The sequence below is a fragment of the Aythya marila genome (genome assembly GCF_965140915.1).
Source record: "Aythya marila genome assembly, chromosome: 17".
NCBI lineage: Eukaryota > Metazoa > Chordata > Aves > Anseriformes > Anatidae > Aythya > Aythya marila.
The window spans coordinates 10491426-10511418 of NC_139058.1; the positions used below are offsets into that span (position 1 = coordinate 10491426).

General features: G+C 38.7%; 1 protein-coding gene across 5 annotated transcripts in view; it reads left to right on the forward strand.

The window, feature by feature from the left end:
• Window positions 1-17934, forward strand: part of LOC309884736 (septin-2) — a 38449-nt gene extending 20515 nt beyond the window's left edge. For 4 of the 5 annotated variants that reach the window (XM_082773979.1, XM_082773981.1, XM_082773982.1 and 1 more), the window contains exons 9-13: window positions 508-653; window positions 1696-1779; window positions 2786-2843; window positions 9338-9431; window positions 17140-17934. In XM_082773979.1, the coding sequence (XP_082630105.1) occupies window positions 508-653; window positions 1696-1779; window positions 2786-2843; window positions 9338-9406 (357 nt within the window). In that variant the 3' untranslated portion in view covers window positions 9407-9431; window positions 17140-17934. The remainder of the gene's footprint in view (window positions 1-507; window positions 654-1695; window positions 1780-2785; window positions 2844-9337; window positions 9432-17139) is intronic. The other variant, XM_082773983.1, reaches the window with a different exon arrangement.
• The last annotated feature ends 2059 nt before the right edge of the window (window positions 17935-19993 follow it).

A 19993-nucleotide genomic window follows, 5' to 3' on the forward strand; every position in this document is an offset into this window, starting at 1 on the left:
TGTTAGAATAGATAATAAGGGTTTTAATGAAGTCATTTCCTCTTTGTGTTGTGATACTTACAAAGATGCTTGAAGAACATATCTGAAATTCTCAGTCTCCAGATACTTTAATCTGAATCTGAAGTATGTTTCTGTTGGCTGTTTTCCATGCATGATGTTATGTCAGATGACACATTATGCCCAAACTGTATTTCAACAACAGTCAAGTGTTCCTAAAGCAAAGCGTCATTTCCTTTTCAAGTTCTGTTAAGACAAACTGATCCTAACAAGACTGCAGGTATTAATAATGAGAGGTTGCATTGTTCAGAATAGGATTTGTTGTTTTTTTCACGTAGAAGGGTTTTAGTAAAATACGTTTGTCAACACTTCCTTTCCCTGTCTCCTGTCTGTTACTTATAATACTTCTGCACTTTCCTCAAAAGAAAAAAGCAAACAACTAAACCCACAAAAAAACCCATAGCCAATCAGAACTCAACACAGTAACTTGTTTTGCTTTGTCTCAACTAGGCTAGCATTCCCTTTGCTGTTATTGGATCCAATCAACTTATTGAGGTGAAAGGGAAGAAAATCAGAGGCCGTCTGTATCCCTGGGGAGTTGTTGAAGTTGAAAATCCAGAGCACAATGATTTCCTTAAATTACGCACAATGCTGGTGTGAGTAATGGTAAAATTATCCCATCTCCTGTGGTGATGTAATTCTGTTACAATGACTAGAGAGTCATAAGAACCTATATTCTTGAATTCAGTGGTTGTCCTGGTGACAGTGTAGATTGACTTTTTTTTTTGCATACTCCTGCAGCTTGATTTACTTCTATGATCCTCTGATCTGACTTAATGCAAAATTTATAAAATATTTTCTTGTAAGACGCATTTAATAGCTTTTATATCTTATGTTAACTGCTTTTATGGCTTTACATGTACATTGAAGTTTTCTTATAGTGCAGTGGGTGGGGCAGATAGGCTTCTAAAATACAAAAATGATTGATTAATCCATGAAGATGAGTATTCTAAAGGCAAAGCTCAGATTTCCTGCCAGCATGGGAAATCCTTTGTTAAATGTGATACCTTTCACCCTTTATGACTTCAGCTGATACAAATATTCTGCCAGTGTAGATAGCTTTAAGTAATTTTTATGACATCTCGCTATTGTTGCAAATTGAATTTTGTTGTGAATTTTTTGTGAGTTTTACTCTCTGCTGGGCAGGGATTGCCCTCTACTGGTCATCATTTCTAGCAAGCGTTTTCTTCTCTTTTGACAATTGAAAGTTATGCCATGTCAGCTGTTCTGTTAGCCAAGGAACTCTGCCTAGTTTTCAGTTACAAATTATAGCTAACAGCACTTAAGTGTCAAAAAATATTTTAGTAATTAATCTACCTTTTTAGATAACGGTCTTCACGAGGTTCTTGTGCTTCAGGCTCATGTAAAAAAAAAAAACTCCTATAAAGTAATAAGTGAACAAGAAAAGAACAGCACACTTTCTGTGTTTTAATAATATTGGTAAGACACCAATATGAATTCAAAGACCAGTGAACATGAAAGCAGTATTCTGCTTAGCTTTATGGCAGACTTGGTGTACAGTAATTAATGTTCCAGTGAATATATCCATTATATAAAATGAAAATGGAAGATAAAAGGGTGTTTCTCTTCCCTTTGACAAGAAGGACAAAATGTTCAATAGCCCTTTGCTCATTCTAGAACGCACATGCAGGACCTGCAGGAGGTGACCCAAGATTTGCACTATGAGAACTTCCGTTCAGAGAGGCTAAAACGAACTGGCAAGTAAGTATGTGTGTCCCTCTGGGCCCTGTTACTGGTGAGTCTCTTCTTTTCCTCTGTGGTATCTGACACTCTCATCCTCCTAACTAATCCTCCCCTGTATCTCATTATTTCTCATGAGATTTCAGTCTGTGGAGTTAGTGAAACATGTGATTATTTTCTTGAAGAGTTAAAACTTGCAAAGTGCCCTGCTAACAAACAGCTGGTCTTGTTTTGATATCCATTCCCTTTTCGCTATGCTTTCAGATGGAATTATGCATAGAGAAGCAATGGACTTGCAAGCAAGATAGGTTTTTATTTAATGATGTCTACCTGGAAAAACAATATGCCTCCTAGAGTTTGTTTTTATATAGGACACAGTCTATCTGATTAAGTAGAATGTTGCTTCTCTAGTAATTTCAGGACTGCCATGCTGGCTTTTTTCCTTATTCCTTTGTACTTCTTCATGTATAGCTACAGAGAGAAGTTGAGCCCAATTTTATGGTAGTCTTTTTTTTTTAATTATAAAGCTTCTGTCCTTGGCAGATTTGACGCAATAAAAAAATCCACAACTATTCATGCTACATCTTTCTTGATAGCAACTATTTCTTCTCTATGTTTTACTTGTTAAGTATTCAGCTAAGCTTTTTGATCCTAGAGGAAAGGAAATAGCTTAAGCAGTTATTTCACAGCTGCTTTTATGAATGATTTTGTAGTATTGACAGGTGGCAGAGGAATCTTGTGACTTCTTCATTGCTATAGGATTTTTTTGCTGTTTAATCCCATTTTAAGAAACTGAAGAAGAAAATTAGAGGGTGGAAATAACAGAATGCAAAGTAGGCAAAGAACAGATAGAAGGTGGCGTTTTTACAAAAGGGATGCCAGTGAGTGTAACAATGTCTTCTGTTCCCTGTAAGAAGGCATGCATGCTGTTTCATTGTTATATTAACTGAAATATGAGCCTTCAATCTGTTCTTGCAGACTTTTTCTTCTGTATCTTAGACCATCAATTCATTCTTTTGTCCAACAGGCCTGTTGAAGAAGAAGTTGTAGACAAGGATAGAATCCTCCAGCAGAAAGAAGCTGAGGTAAGGCAAAGCTTCTAAAACTTCTTGTTCTCTTATATAATATGCCATGCTCCAACTTCAGTGTTCTGCATCAACTACTGCCCAGAGAGTGTAAGATGAGAGTTGTGAAAAATAAGACCTAATCTGAACATACAGGCTGCCCATCCAAAGTTAATTGCATAATATGGACAGCAGGTAGTGTGTGGACTCCTGGTTGTGTAGGCAGGGTTTTGTTCTTTTCCAGTACATATGCTGATTTCTTCAAAGCATAATTTCTATTTTTTGTTAAGCGAAGAAGTCAATTTATACTTGTCAGCTACATGTGTTTTTTTGAACATATGTTGGGGTAGACTGGTAAACTAATGTCATTTCTGATGTGCATGATTTAGTACAACCATGTTAGCAATAAATTTCTCCATGCATTAAGTGGCTACAGAGTAGAAAAAGGTTACCAAGTCTTAAAAATCCCGTGATACAATTAATGTGCATGTTTTTTTCATTTCAATCTCAGCTTGCAGCGGAAAACTCCTAATATTTCTTTTGTATCAGTCAATTTATGGATTTGATCTTTTTAGTCCCTGATTTCTTACTCTGCTTTCAAGTTACTGCTAAGCCTTTCAACCTAATATTTTTATTCTGAAGTTCTAAAGATTCAGAGATTGTTAGCCTAGTATTTAAATTCAAGTAGTACACTGCCAAGGCTTATGACTGCTTTCATTGTGGCAACACTTTCTGCCAACTGGAAGATTTTGTTGTTGTTGTTTTTTCCTATTTATCCTTCTTTTGTCCAATTCAGCTTGGATCCAAGTCCATAAATGGAGGACTCATGATTTAAAAGACCGATGCATACATGCAGTGAATTAGAGTAAGAAATTATAAATAAAAATACAGGCAATTTTGTGTGTTTCTGAGATGAAACATTCAGACTCCAGTACACGCAAGCTAATGGAGCATAGTTACTTCAGTCTATGCATTTCCTTTTTCCTGTGTAGCATCCACATTTAAAAATAGCTAACCCTGGTTACCTGGCATGTTGACATAATCAGCTGCTTCTGCATTTCCTTTTAGGATTTTTTTTTGTATTTATCACCATAACTAGTAGCTAATAATATGAATTATCAGAGAATAAATACGACAAACTTGAAATTGTGCAGTGATAAAAATGCAGCTATATTGTTGAAATGTGTTTAGGGCAGTGGAGCTTCTGCAAGTGTTCTGTACACAAATTGACTGCTTTGGATTCACTGACCTATGTGCAAAACAACAGCAGACCATCAGTTGACAGCAGAGAGTACTAGATGCTTTGGAAAGGTCAAGAGCACGGCTTGGAAATACTTTTTTATAATCCAGTGTTTCAAAGTTTCATGTGACACACTTAAAGAGTTTAAGTGATAACTGTTTCCCCTTATTTTATTTAAACTGAATTATACTTGCCTAACAGTTAAGTAGAAACTTAAGTATCTTTCTAGAACTATTTGTCTTCAGGTTTACACCTGAAAAAAAACTGCTGTCACTGTTTCTGCTGGAAACTGTTGATACAGTAAGCACATCATCATATACTGTTCTATGCTGACTGCTCCATGTGAACGAATATGTAGTATTTACATGCATGTATGTAATGTAATTCTTATATATTATGGCTAAGCAGGGGAAGTCTTGAATTTCTTGGAGGATGATCTCTGCATGTTCCCTCTGGGAGTAATCATCTCTGAATAACTGCTGCTGAAGTTGCAGAGGATTAGGATAGAACTTGAAAAAACAAGTAGATTTTTTAAGCTCTGCATTCTATTGTCTTGAAGAGATCAAGAGGCTTTGCTGAATCTTCTGTAGATAAGCTGGTATGAAATCCCTTCATCTCTGTATCGTCCCGATGGTTCGGACTGGGAAAAGTCTGTGGAGGAAAGAGGCACAGAGGAAATGGGTTTGCATTCCATGGCCTTTGCAGAGAAAACAAATATCCATTTCCCCTCCTGTTTTGCATTCCCATCAGTAACGGTGCTTGAAGTTCTATTTACAGTTTTTTAAGGTTTATATAACCTTGGAAGGAATGAATGCTTGGGTTAGTGCCAGGATCATCATTATCAAGGCATCACTTTTAAGTGATCTTTTATTATGCCAAAGGAAGTGGTCCCCAGTTCAGCAATTTGGAATAGCTAATCTGTCATTTTGGATTTATTGCTCAGTCTGGTTGTGCTTTTTCTTCATCTGCAAGTGATGATCTGTTTTTCTGAGCTGGGAAGTGAAAATGAGACTAAAGGTATCCACATTCCTTCCTGTAAACACGCTGCAGTTCAGATTATTTTGACATTGTGGTGTAAATGGGCGCCCAAACTTAGGAAAGTTTATAGTGTTGTGCAATACTTCTCCTACCCTGCAAATATCTTGTAATGAGAATCTTTCAAAGTTTTTTGAGAAGGAATGCTTCCAGAAAAATGTTACGGCTGTGATTATGTGAAAACAGCACGGAACAAGGTTTTTCTCTTTCCTCCCCTCCAGTGAGCTACTCAGAGACTTCAGGCTCCAGTGTCTTCAGAGGGGTTGGTCAACAATTGGTTGAATATGAGAGAATTAATCGCCATGTTAACATTTTCTTTGTCCTGCTTCCTAAATTGTTTTTAGCCCTTTGGCAGTTGAGATCAAGAACTCTGCCATAGGTTTAGTATGGGAGCCCTCTCGGGGGCAGCCTGCAGTGCCAGGGTCTCGCAGCAGCCCCGTGGGCAGGTGAGGGTGTGCCAAATGCTTCCATGTGTCGGTAGCTGGCTGGAATTGCAGGTATTTGCGTAAGTATTTTCATGAAAGATAAGGTGAAAACTTTCATGTGGGGAGGCAGCGTGACTGCTGATAAAGGCCTCCAGACCTGACAGAAATAGAAACAGCTCTAATGTTTAATTTGGTTTTGTCGACCGTTATTACCCAAGGTAGGGGGAAGGAGGTGCACCTTATGCAGACTTCTGTGAAGTGAGTCCTGGGAGCACATCATGAGAAGATGGCCCTTAGCAGATGATTAGCAGTGGGAATCCCTTGGAGGCTGGAGTGAAGAAGATTTTTTTTGAGTAACTGCGTTTTTTGTCCTTTTGAGCTGTTCTTTGAAAGAACAGTCCTTGCTGCCCATGTAGCATGATGGCTGTGACCATAGTGACTTCTGTTATTTATAGTGTTAGCACATGCTATGAAAGTATACGTTTAGCTTTCTGTTAGCCGCTTTTCCAATGTGGCAACCTTATCAGGAGTATTTTTCTTGTCCTCAGTTAACAAGTTTAGTTCTACTCTTTGGTACTGAAAGTATTTTAAACCAACAGCAGCTATTGTGGGAACATCCTGGTGTATTAGAAAATTCAGTCTGCAGCTTCATTTTTCCATCTGGTCCTATTCTCGCAGCCTCTTCTGTTAGGAGCTTTTTATGTAAAAGCATGGACAGAAATAGTCATACTTGGTGTGGGGAGGAGAAGCGTGTCAGTGGGAAGTAAATAGTGTTCAGTTCTTAACATTGCTTTTCCTGTGATATCTGTGGGGTTGTCACTGAAGAGACACCTTGTTCAGACAGGAGCAGTGCTTGTCTGTATTCTGGGCAAAACATTACAGATGAAATCTTGTTGGCAAAGCTGTTTATTTGTGATTTGTATTAATGGTATGGAATCCGTTAGGAAGCTGTGTGATTCACTTTTAACTCAGTAACTTTCACTCTCATTTTAGAAGCTCGTGTCCTTTCTGTATTGCTACAGCAGTTGCATGTAATAGATACCCAGTAGTTACACAATAGATTAAACTAAGCTTTAGTCCTGACATAAAGAGTGAGTAAAGAAGGAAGGCACAGAAGAGCCAGTTTGTGAATTTTACAGTTGAGCTGCCAGGATTCATATAGTGCAAATGATTTTCTTAAGATATTTACGTGCATTCTCTCTGAACTCAGTTATTACTTCAAACTTCAGCACGGTCAGGTTTTAGTGTGCGGTATCAAGCATTACTCATAGGTTGCCTGTTAAGCATGCTGTTACGAAATGCATAGTTGTTTGATAAGGGCTCTTGAGAAGCTCCAGTTTAAGAACAAGAAACCATTCTGGATTGTTTGCATATCAAATGCTCAACAAAAGCCAAAACAAAATGCAGTGAAATACACTGGTTGTCTCTGGTAGATAGGTATGCTTAAATGTCTTTTTATTTTTCTTTATTTTTGGGCCAGCTTTCTCTTATTAAAAGGAGACATTAATGTCTTACTATGAACTAACAGCCATGGGATACAACAACGTGTTTAGTTTAACAGGTTTGTGTGTGCCTGAAGGTTTTCCTACTGAATTATGCTGAAAGCTTCAGCAACCTGCCATTATTTAACTAAGGGATAGGACTAACTCTTCACCAGTAGATCTCAAGAGCTCTACGTAAAAATGTAAAAATAAAATCTTACTCAATGGTGGAGCAGAGCAGATCTAATTTTTTGTCCTGTCTTAGATTTGAGTCTTCCAGCGTATGATTTCTTTCATGGTGTGGGCATGTTTGTGTCAATTAAGGTTAAGAAAATGTGAGACTCGGTGATGTAATCAAGTCTAAAAATATGATGTTGATTATTAGCAGAATGCTGTGTTTGAGCAAATCTCCATAATACATGTGCAGCAGTATCTTTCACTGTGATTACTGAATGGCTGCTATTTTGGGAATATTTCAGGGCTCAGTTTCAAGTGCTCTTGGGAAGGAAAGTAGGCGAGCTTCCAATAGGCTGGTTTTATTCTGATGGTAAAGCTGCAGAGGGGAAATGCAAAAGACCAGGTGTCTTACATTTGTACAGGTTCATCTATGAAACTTTATTTTCCTGAACCAGGGAATCAACGCAACCCTTCATTTCTGAGACTTTCTGCTTTTCTTCCTTCCTGCAACAGTGTCATCTTTTTGATCAGAGGCCTTTTGACTGTTTAGCAGAAAGAGGTAGACGGATATATAATAATCACTACAGACTTAACTGTACCACGCTGTTCCTGTGTGAATCTTCTTCTGTCAGGGTGTATCTGTGCTGTAGTCACAGGAACCTGAATTAGCCTTTCTCTGTGCTGCTGCAGCAAGAGATGTGTCCCAGTCTGAAGCCAGCTAGTTCTAGGCAAGCTCTGCTACCTCCAGCTATGCTCCGATCCCTGCACGTCTTTTCTCTTACTCTTTCCCAAACCCACATCTGAAGTAAGGCAAGAAAAAGTGATAGAGGCACCTTTAGCTTATTCTATCCCTGTTCCATGATGTTTCTTTGTGTTTAAAACAATCAAGACAGCTCAACACTGCATATATTTACTTGCACGCACACTGCAGGTCATTCTGGATTGAATGTAATGAAGTAACTAGTATCTCTGTGGCTATTATGATTGCCTGGATGAAAATACAGTATAGTTGTTTACACAGTGCATTGTGAGTTGAAATGTTTCATCATCTTCCTCCCCACCTCCCCCCTTTCCCCCCCCCCCCCCAAGAAGATTATCCTCTAAGTATTTATTCCTGAAGAATAAAGCTTAATGGCAGAGTATTAAAACAATACAATTATTCTTAGAATAATAAGCATTTGCTATGCAAGCAGCAGATCCATTATGTGATCTTCAGTTTGAAATGGCATCATTTTATACAGCGTGCATGGAAATTGCAGCCTATTTTTTCCAATTTGTACGACAGAACACCTGTTTATTTGTATACCAAATTAGAGGTATTTGCATATGCATTTTTAAAATCTGCCTTAGTGTTTCTTATTCTTTCTTAGGAATGTTAAGAAAGAAAAAATGAAAAAAAAAAAAAAAAAAAAAAGCATGATATATATAAAAAAAAAAAAAAGGATAAAAAAGGCATGATACATAACAAGCATTTTTTTATTACATGGAAATTAACTTGTCAGCATCCTAAGAAAATGTCTTTATGAAAAACAGTTATTTCCAAGAAAATGTCATCATTTAGATACTAAAAAAAAAAAAAAAAAAAGTTTAATATGTTTATCCTGTCTTTCCAAATTTTATAAGCATCTTTCTGTGTTGCCTTTGAAGAAGTTTTTAAATTCTGTTGGCAATTTTGGCTGTTATTGTTTCTAAAAACTTGTGTAATTATCTGGTTAGCCACAAGATGAGTATTCATGAAGGATAGTGTGCTTTGAGTGCTTGTATCAGAGCAAAGCTTCTTCACCTCACTCAAGCATTGTATCTCTGTACATACATGATGGGAATGTTTTTTCTTTATCCTAGAATAAATATTAATTCACGGGTGCAAACAGCTGCAAACATTGCTAGCTTCAAAAGATTTGGATTTTATTGATTAATTCTCTTAAGTATTTTTACAAAACTCTTGTGAAAGTTGGATGTAATGCTCTAAAGAATCTGGGATAGGAGAAGCAAAGTGTTCAGTTATGTGATTGAATTTAACATTTCTAGCTTAAAAGGATGCAGATAGGATCTGCTTTGTACTATGGAAGAAAAAGATGTAAAATTTCCAGGATTTTGGACTCCATGTTGAAGTTTAAGAGAAATTGTCCTAAACATGTGGGTGTTTTTCTCTTACAGCTGCGCCGCATGCAGGAGATGATTGCACAGATGCAAGCCCAAATGAGGATGAAGCCCAGTGATGATTAAGATGTTTAACATCTGGATGTATCAGGTATGACTTTTCTGACATTTTACTCCTCCTACATAAGATTTTTGTAGTGACTGTTGTCAGTTTTGCACTTCTGTGGCACATCAGAGTGAGTGAAGAAATCTTGTAGCAAATACGGTTTCTTCAGAAATTCTGCTTTCTACAGCTTTTCTGGCATAATTTCCCTTTTAAATGCAAGAATAAAACATAGAATATGAGGAATCTTGTTGCTTAATACTTCAGTTTAGTACTCCAGTTGTGATTGCTGGTCTTCTGGAATGTAAAGCTTGAATAAAATGGATTATATTATCCCGTATGACCTTGTGGCAGCTGCCAACATTCCAAGCCTAAAATAAGGAGATTTTTGTTGCCTTTATTTGAACCTTCAGTCTTCCTGTTTATATTAAATAAATAAATAAAGAATCTCCTAAGGAACAAGATTACTTACTGGATTCCTGTTTAAGCAGAAGTTGATGGTTTTAATGGTATGTGTACTGTGATCTTTCAGTGAAGTAGTTAAGGGAAAGAAGTAATTCAGACTTAGGTTTCTTACTCTTACAATTCCAAATCTTGTGGGCAGGGGAGTCTTCACATCAAGTCTTCCAACTTTCATACTAAGATATATATTCCCACAGCTGGAAATTTAAACCCTGAGGTTAATTTGTGGCTGACCGTGCACCGTATGTGATATCAGTGTCTGACATAAAGCTCTCATTTCCTCAGACAGGAGCTGGTAATTATGCAGACTGTTAAATATTTTAGCTTGAACTGAAGGTCCCAAGATTTCTTGCTGACTTTATCATAAGGCCAGACTCTGGCATCTTGTGAAAAAAGCTGTTTGATGCAGGAAACCTTATATAGTGTAAATTACTATTGCTATTTGCAAGCAAGCTCAATTATTTCTGTGACTTACAAATCACATTTAATAACATGCATCCTTTAAACTTATATTTGGTAAGAAAAAAGCACCCTAAGTCTAATTGCCTTGTCTATAGTTGCTTGCAGAGCATAGGATGTCTGAAATTGGCATCTGAGGGCTCACAGTAAGGGTTAGCCGGCAATGGCACCAGATTCCATGTGTTTCACAGCTTCTGGCAATACTGAATATGGTATTTATGAAAACAAATTGCAGCATGGTGTGTCCCAAACTGAATTCGCAGCCATGGCTACATAAGTAAACAAAGTTCTGAGCATGCTTATGTGTGTCCAAGTGAAATGTGATTTTTTAGATAGTTTACTAATCTGAAATACATCTTGGATCACTAAATATATTAAGCAGGAAATCTTTCCAGGTTAGGCTATGTGATCTTGTAGTGATTTAGTTTGAACCAAATAATAAGTTTGAAATAGTCAATATGAAAAAAGTTGAGAAGGATTTGAGTGACATCTTCATGTGCAAAGGTCCTCCTGTTTTTTTTTGGAATCTGCTAAGCTAGATTTCTGCAGCTGCTAGGGAAATTGTATTGTTTGATAGATTGCTTTCAGGAAAGTGTTTTGAAAACTTCTTGTAACCTTTCAGATATTGATTGATAGACTTTAATATAACTCGTTGGCTAATATGCACAGTCAGAACTGCAGCTGCAGTCCTGCTAAACTGGAGTGTTGCTGTATGAGCCCATCAGTACGCTGAAGTGAATCCTCATCAAGAACTTATCCCTAGGGAAGTTTTCTCTCATGTATGTTAACTGGCTTCAGATAAGGAGGAATGATGATTTCAACCTCCACTATTCCCATCAAATCTTATTTGTGCTGTTTTATTGAATACATTATTTCCAGAGAAAGCAGGAAACCTGTAATTAACACAGTAGTTATCAGAACAGAAATGTCAACACGTATCAAAATATACTTGGTATCTTTTTGTTCTATCTCAGCTTATCTCGAGCATCTCTTAGGCTCTAGTTCTACAAGAATTTAAGTATTAGCCTCTGACAGCACTGCTACTGGAAGCATTCTCTCTCTTCCTGTTGCTTTTTTGCACTTATCTTTACACTGAGAAAAATAAGTAACTTCGTGGACAACATGTGAAGTCACTGTTATTATTTTGGGCAGATGCATATTTATACATTTTCTTCAGAAATCCTTTAAATCTCTGTAAAGCTTGCACAAAGGTGTTTTCAGGTATTTTTGGAAAAAGAACATTGTGGTCTAAGTGTCTTCATGGGTAAGAGCTGGGCAGTGAACAGCTGGAAAATTAAATGCGGTGATGTCCGAATTTGTGAAACACCCACCCACTTCTGGCCTTCAGATGTACTTTGGGATGGGGTGGGGAAGATTGCTGAATGTTTTGGGGCTTTCCGTAGAGTCTGGCATTGCACGATGATAAAGGTGAAATCAGATCTTCGCCCCGAAGACCAGCAAGTCTGTATAGCATGAAGTGCTGTAAAGAAGGGATGACTGGAAGGAAGGTCTGGTTTATCTGGTCATTATTATCATTATTGTTATCATTATTTGAATAGAGGTGTCTTTAAAGGTTTATGGAAGGAGTGAAGGGAGAACTGACTTCAGGCAGTTTCCTTTGGTTTCCTTTGCTTTCAGGCTAGTGTAAGAGAAGCATGGGGGAGTGACATAGGTGAAGGTTGTACACAGTGGGCTGTTTTTTTTTGTTTTTGTTTTTTTTTTTAAAGTAGACATCTGTGGGGAAGTGAAGAAAAGCACTGGTGGAGACTGAGGAAAGGAAGATGATTTTGTGGACAGTAGCAACCATAGTGCCAAGTGCAGTTTTTTACACAAGTCTGAGAGTACTTACTCTACATGATAGTGGTGATTAAGAGCTTTTCAGAGCAGTTTTCCACGTAAATATTTTCTACAAATTGTGCACGTAGAGCTGTTTGTAGCAGGCAGTGAGAGCACAGCCAGACGTGAAAATAAAGGTAGAAAAAGCAGGAACCATTTTTCCCCTAACTGTTGATATGTTAGTCTTATGAGTCCATGTGAAGCACAATAAAGACTTCAGGACAAGTTTAATTTCCACATTTCTTGCTTCCAAAATGCAAGACTGCTGTAAAGTGGAGAGGCTTATTGCTTCTTACATTAGGCAGCTCAAATGAATGCTCAGAGAGAAAGGAGGTGAAGATCTGAAGTTACCAGAAAATAAAACAAAAAAATGCAGTTTTATTTGTTGGTTCCAATATGAAATGCTTCTTGCCTGTTGAAGTAAGTCTGCAGTAACCCTAACAGCATATTTACTAGTTTCTGAACCTATCTCAGATGAGCAACTGTTATGAAAAGCTGCAGTTATTTTTGTAAAGTGAGATGTTTATTGATGCTTTTTTTTCCCCTTCCTTTTCTGTTTCTGAAAGTGTGGGTCTTTGCAATCTGTTTTCCTCTTGTTATTCTTACAAATCTGAATCGTCTGTCTGGTACACAGCTTCAAGATCACAGTGGGACAGAGCAGTAACAGAAACCAGGCAATGGAAAACAAATATAGCCAGCTGGAAATACAGTTATGGTTAGGGAAATGTATTTTGGGGGGAAAAAGGCATTTTAAAATATCTGTAGGATGTTAATTCTTTAGTAAAGCTCGTGATTTCCATGAGTACTTTAAAGCGTTCTGAGCTCCCTAACACTGTTCTGATTCTAGATAAGAACTGCTCCGAAGGCCCCAAATAGCCAGTTCTTTAGTTCTTTCAACCTATGAATTGACAGCATTTAACAGAGCTCCACAAAGCATTGTCATAGCAACCAGCCTTCTAAAATGATGCTGCTGAATGCCGAATTGATCTGATGAGAAATGTCATTTGAGGAAGTAAAGATCATGTTGTAGTTTTTGGCAGCTGAAATTGAAAGCCTAGAGAATGTGGAGCTTTGGCAAAGTTGTACTATTTGGAACAAGCACCTGGCACTGCCGGGGGATGTTTCTCTAGCCAAAAACTGGCCTAGCGGAGCGCTGTCATTCTCCAGCACTTTCCAGCTCTCTGAACTTTGGAGTTGTTCAACAAACCCTGCATTGATGGATTAGCACAAATTTTAGTTTCCTTTAGACTTCTGATTTAAAATCAACATTTTCCCCTTGCTATTATACAGCACTGACTTGGTGTGGCTCTGCAGGACCTTGATGTTAACTCAGATACAGAGATCTCAGCAGTGTCCGTAAGAGCTGCCTTGGGGCTGGTGCCTGCCCACTTGGAGTTGGTGCCTGCCTGCCCTTGTGCATAATGTGGAGACAGCTAGGCATACTTACAGGTGATGGACATTACATGGCTTTTAATCCTCATCATAGAGAATGACAAAGCTTCCATTTGAACTCTTTCATCTAAAAATATCTGACACCTCTCTATTAGTCCATACTGCTCTCAACCGGTAGATCAGTCGTCTTCCACTTGCAATCCAGGAATTTAAGAAGAGGTGATGTTGTGCTTGGATTGTGACCTGGGCTGTTCTACACTATCTCTGCTTGTGGATTTTGACAGAAAATAATCAGTTCAGCTCTTCCCAGTAGGAAATTAGGTAGCACTTTGTTGAAGTGGTAGTCTTCAAAGCACTGTACAGAAAAAATACGTATTGTTAATATGGTAAGACTGAGGAGTTAGTCAGGTCGGTAAACCTGCTGTACCTAAACATGGTCTATTTAAAGAACCTCGCTTGGGTTTTCTTCTCTGTACAATTTCTGTATGCAAAACTTCCTGGAATTTGTCAAGACCTATTTCAATAAGGAATAGAAATGATGTCTCATTTCTAACTCTTAGGATAGATGCATCTCGAAAATTGCATTCCCATTGAGACCAATTTCCAGAACTGCTCTGTTCCCTCTAGAGAAGAGCAGAGAGAGAAACGACCCTCCCACCTCCCCAGAACAAAAACAGTCTCCATTTTGCAGACTTAAAAGCTTTCCAAGGAATACGATGAGTTTGCAAAATGTAAAATGAAAACAATTGAAACACCCAAAAGCAAATTTTCTGATAATTTCACATAATTACACAAAACTGTAAGTAAATAGATTAATGCAAATTGCCTTGATTTTTGCCAAGTGATCCCTGAATAGAGAGCAGATCAAATCAAATTCCTAGCGGGTCCCTGCAGAAATCCTGTTTTTGTGGGGAAATGTCAGAGTGGAAATGCCTTTTATTATTATTATTATTATTATTATTATTATTATTATTATTATTATTATTTTTACTAGTATGTACATGCCCTGGGAAAGATTAAGGCCACAGTGCAGTGACATGTACAGTTCCTGTGAATATGCAGTGGTACCTTGCATTCCTGCCTCCGAAAGGCTTGATTTCTCAGGAATGATACAATTTAAGTATTTCCACCTTTTATTATATCTCAGTGACACTCTGCACTGGATGCAGAGGGTGAAGGGAAGCACTCACTGCTGGAGTTTTGTAGGCACTAGCAGGCCAAGGAGGGGAGCACGCAGCCTTACTAGGGCTGTGCCAAGGCCTGACGTGTTATCGTGGTGGGCCTCTAAATGCTTCAGGCAGCTTTTTACTCTGTAAGCATTTTCAGAGAAACTTTTGTAATAGTTGTGGAGCTTGGAGCCTCATATATATGTGACTCAGTGCACATTAAGCCTATTAGCACATTAAATTAACTGATAAATGTTGGAAAACAGTTCAAAAGCCAGTTTTGTAACTGTATAGTTGGCTGATGGCATTTATTATGGAGAAATAAAAGGTGTTGCTACAGACTAGCAAAAGGAAATGGAACAAACTTGAAGCATGAGACTCACCAGAGAATGACAAATTTAACTATAACCCAAACTGAGGTTGTAACAACATGAATCAAAAGTAGCAAACAACAGGATATTGGTTTTATCTAGTACTTAATGGTTTTTTTTTTTCCAGGAGTTCTAATAAAGTTTCCAGATTTTTTTATTTTTTTTTCTGATACAGAAGCTCCAGGGTTTAACTATAAAGCACAAGCCTTGTGGAAAGACTCAATTTCTCAAAGCTCTTGCTAGGGGTTGGAAAGCAAAATGGTTGTAGCTGCAACATAAAATGGGTGATACTTGAATAAAAAGAATTTAGGTCAGTAAGAAAATGTAACTGGTTATAAAACTTCCCTCCCTGGGAACTGAGGACTCTAGGGGGAGATGTGTCAAGCTGCCCTGTGTTACAGTGGTGTCCTTTGAAGCAACCGAAGGGGGGCAAAACAAGCCTGTTCCTTCCAAAGTCTTCTGAAACCTTTACAAATGTAGGATAATCAGTGTTCTGAAGACGTGCATCAGGGTGCATGTGTATGTAGTGCTGGCTAGGCTCCTTTCTGGTTCTGTTTTAGTGGCATACTGCAGAAATGTGTTTATTGCGTTACATCAAATAACGGGGCTTCATGTTGCAGGTGGAGGCATTTAATAAAGATACGTATGGGGGAGTCTTCATGCATAAAAGTGGAGATAAAATCTGTAATGAACACTATCAACCTAATGTCTCATAAGGTATTGCATCATGAGGAGATTAGGAAGAAAGCAGTGAAGTGAATCCACACTGAAAACACACAAGCATACTTCGCCCAGTGATGTTGCACAAGCATAATAACAAAAACAGATGCTGCATTGCTGATGTTGGTAACACCAACACGCTTGTGCTTATAACCAGAGCCTTCACGTTTATTGGGAACTCCAGTCTTTTTGTGAAATCAGTTACCACCTCCTCTTGATATGCCTTCTATATCAGGAATTTAGTTTCTTTTTCATATTTGACCTAACAGTGTAGCATGAGGGTAGTTTTGCATTTTAATATCGAATATGGTTAGCAATGCATGGACTCTGGCTTTAAAGCTTACTGCTGGCTTGCTTGTTCTGGTTACGTGAAGTGATGGCCTACTTGAGATGTTAGGTAACTGCCATTCTCACAGTGGGAATTTTTTTCAATACATAAACAGCAAAGGACCCCGATTGTCAGCTTCCTTTCCTTGTTATCCCAACTGTAATCAGCAAGTGCAGTCTGGATGGGTGTTGCACCGTACTTTCCTTGGCACAGCAATGTTTTCTAGGGTATTTCTTTATTTCCATCCAGATGAATGTTTCAATTAAGCTGTTTTTTCCTCTTGTGAATAAGTACTTTTGGGACTAGAGAACCAGAGGGGTCTCCCAACTTCTAAACCTGCCACGGCTTTTTTAAGCAGGGCTTAATTTTCAGGAGAAGCTGGAATTCTGCTTTCTTGGTAGCAGCCTTTTCAATTGGCAAGTGACTGCAAAGACATCCAGAACTGGTCATTTCTGAAGTGATAGCTCAATATCCCTGCCTCCAGCCACATCAATCAGTGCTGCTGTATGAAGCCTTGGGAAAATGGTTGCTTTCCTGTTTTACCTAAGCAGTGTCATAAGAGTGTTCATACGTAATATTAATCTTGCTGCTTATTTTTAGCCATGTTTAGATGATATTTTTTTTTAATTCAGTTTTTGTCATCACGAGTAATGCTTCACATAACAGGCGGCAGGGGCTGATCTCTTGTGTTACTGTTTGGATGAGCCCTAACAGTGCTCGTGTTCTCACAGGCTAGAGGGAGTGTGGGTGCCTAAGAAAGTATGCGACTAAAAATAGATTCTTGTTTGTGCTTTTATTAGACATTTGTGATAAATATCTGGGGCCAAACTGCCTCAGGAACTCGCCGTAGTCATCAGCCAGCTCAGTCGATCCAGTCCTAGCACAGGTCTCTGCAGCTGCAACTTGGTGCCCTGCTCCCTGCGTTACGCTGCTTGCTAGGAGGGGGGTCAGAATGCCAAAAACGCTCCGGTGCTGAGAATTTGTCAGTTCTAATGCTCTTTGTTTTCCACTTTCGTTCACAGCAGTATACACTTCTCAAAGTGGATGGGTGCTCTGTTTTCTTTGACCAAGTGGTAACGTTCAAATGCAAGATGCCGCAGATCAAGACCTGCGTTAAAACAAACACAAAGTCTGAAGATTGTGTTGTAAAACTGCTTGTTTTATATATTCAATGTTAATCAAGTTATATTGTATCTTTTTTGAGTACTTTGGTAACACTGTCTTCATACTTATCAATGTGTTTTTATTATCCTTCCTATACCTTTTGATACAGAAATGCATAGAGTACGCTGTTTGGGCTAGTCATTGTGCTGGGTTTAAGGAGTTAATCGTGTATCTGCTAGATTCTTCTGAACCGTTTTGTGATTAATTCTAAAAGACTTTGTGGCCTGTTTACAGTAAATGTATGTGTTTGCACAGTATCGTAACTTTCACTTGCTATTTTAAGCCATTCTGTATTGTATCAGTTTCTTCATAACTTTCTCTCTGATCCAATTACTTTTTAAGCTTCCTCTCTGGTGACTTGTGTTTGTGTGATGTATGAGAAAATATACAAACACGGACCATACACCAGTGATGCAGAGAAGCTGGCTCTTCTAAATCATCGTGCCTTAAAATATTGTGAACACTATGCATGCCAGAGATTTCTGTGGATGCCTCTGAAGATGTCTTCAGGTCTCAAGTATTGCTTGCAAGAATTCCTACCACAGGCATTTTTCTCTCAGCTGAGTGATGGCATGTACCGAACCTTTTATATACCATGACACTAATTTTCATTGAGGTTTTGTAATAAATGTATGGATGTGGAAAAAGTTGAATTTTTGCGGTGTTTCTTGTTGTTTTTAGCTGTTTTTGCAAAGTCCATTAGGCATCTTCTGACATTGCTTAGGTCAGTAAATACGTTGGAAAATCTGATCACGCACCTTCGTGTAGGAATTCATGAATGTTGCTGTTTCCTGTATGTCGTTATAGCTCTTTTGCATGCTTCTGTAGTCTTGTGTGTATTATACACGTAAGTGTAAATTATCTTGCAAATGTGGGATTAAGGTACTTTGTCTTCTGTACTAAATTGGAGCACCTTTCATGTAGGTATTAGCCCTAATTCTGCTGCCTAGTGATGACTGTTTCATCAGGATAGACTTAAAGTTTGCATCACAGGGAAGTGTATCTGGCCTGTGTTCAGAGTTAAACTGCATAAAATGGACGTAATGTTGTTATCTTGGCTACTGTATTAAGTTGAAAGAAGAACTGAGGTGACAGCTTTGTTCTGAGATGCAAAGCCTCTGCAGGACTTACGGAGATTTGAATTTTAAGCATGTCTGTCAAGAGGGCCAAGGTGAGAGATTTAATTGTGAATTTTTTTTCTCATTAATTGTGCCCAATTATGTTTGCCTTTCTTGGTTTTCTTCCAGAGTTCTGCATCATATTTTGCAACCTTCTTAAAATGATGCTGTCCATTTGTACTTGTGAAAGCCAGGACAGCCACACCCTTCCTGAGAAACCAAGACATTTAGCTGCAGACTGCAGTAGTTTTTTAAGCAAAGGTAACATGAAAGGTTCATCTTTCAAGAGAAACTGGCACAGTAAGGAAGCAGGCTTTCAAAAGCATCTTGTCTTTAATTTTATTAAAAATTGAGCTTTTTTCCCCCTCTCTTTTCAAAGCAAGGCACCTAGGATCAGTGTCACAATTCTGGTGTGGGAAGCCTTACTGACCAGTAGCAGCCACTGATCCTGATCAGTCTGTGCCTGCCTCTGGCTTGTCCATTCCAGCTGGAGCATTTTGTCTCAAAACCAGACTCAGTATTACTGATACCTTACCTGAGTGTTTTCCTTTCTACATGGACTTAATTCTTATGTCACTTCTTTGATACTGTCTGATGTTAATCTTCAGTTACTTTTGAACTTGGTTTTGTTAAAATACTTCAGAGCTGAAAGGGGGATGTGTTTGTTAAGCTGTCTGCTGCTGTGAAGATCTCTGGAGAGATGGCTCTGACAAGAGCCTAATTTTGGACCTTCCATTTGCACTCTGTTGGCGTTGGCAGTGCCCCGGCTGTGGAAGACAATCCCATTTTCTCTGTGAATTCCATCCAGGCCTTCTCCAGGCAAATATTTGCCAGCAGTGGGACAAAGTACCCGCAGGTAACTGTTTTAATGACTCTGTTTAGGAGGATCAAGAAGCAGGCAACTGCAGTCCTTTCAGTCTTCATTAGTTTTAAAGCACTGTGGCAGACTATTATACAACTCATGAAAGGCCCATTGGATTGTTGGTGCCTTTAATTGTGGTGTGGAGTCTCTAATGGTCTGTGGCTGTCTAGTATTTAAAATAGAGGAAATATGCTAACAGCTACATGAAATATTTTCTCTGATGCTTTGAATCAATGGCTAAAAGCAAGTTGGGAACAAACTAATGAGTTTTTAAAATATCCATGCCTCGGACTGCCAGCTTCTGCTTTGGGATGTGAGGTGTGCTTTCAATGAGCAGGTGGAAGACATGACAATATAGATGCTGGGGTGACCATGGGGGTGTGAAAAGTTAGTGTTGTGGCATCGGTGTCAGGTTTGTGTTAAGGCAGGGCCCTGTCCTTGTGCAGCCATCACCGTGCCAGGGCAGTCCTGTCCTCTATTTAGAAGTTTCAAGTCTGACTACTTACCTGACCTCGAAAGGTGGAAGAGATGAGCCCTCCCTGCAGCCGTGGAAGGCGCTGGGTTTCCTGAGCCTTCCCCTCCCCACATTTGCACCCTCACGGTTCAGCTGAGGTCCCTTGGAGCTGTTAAACCGTGGGCTAGTCCCGCTTTTGGAGCATTTTAGGTTCACTCCAGCTCTCTCCTGCCTCCTCTTAAAGCTGTACCGACAGCTTTCACCTAAAATAACTCCCA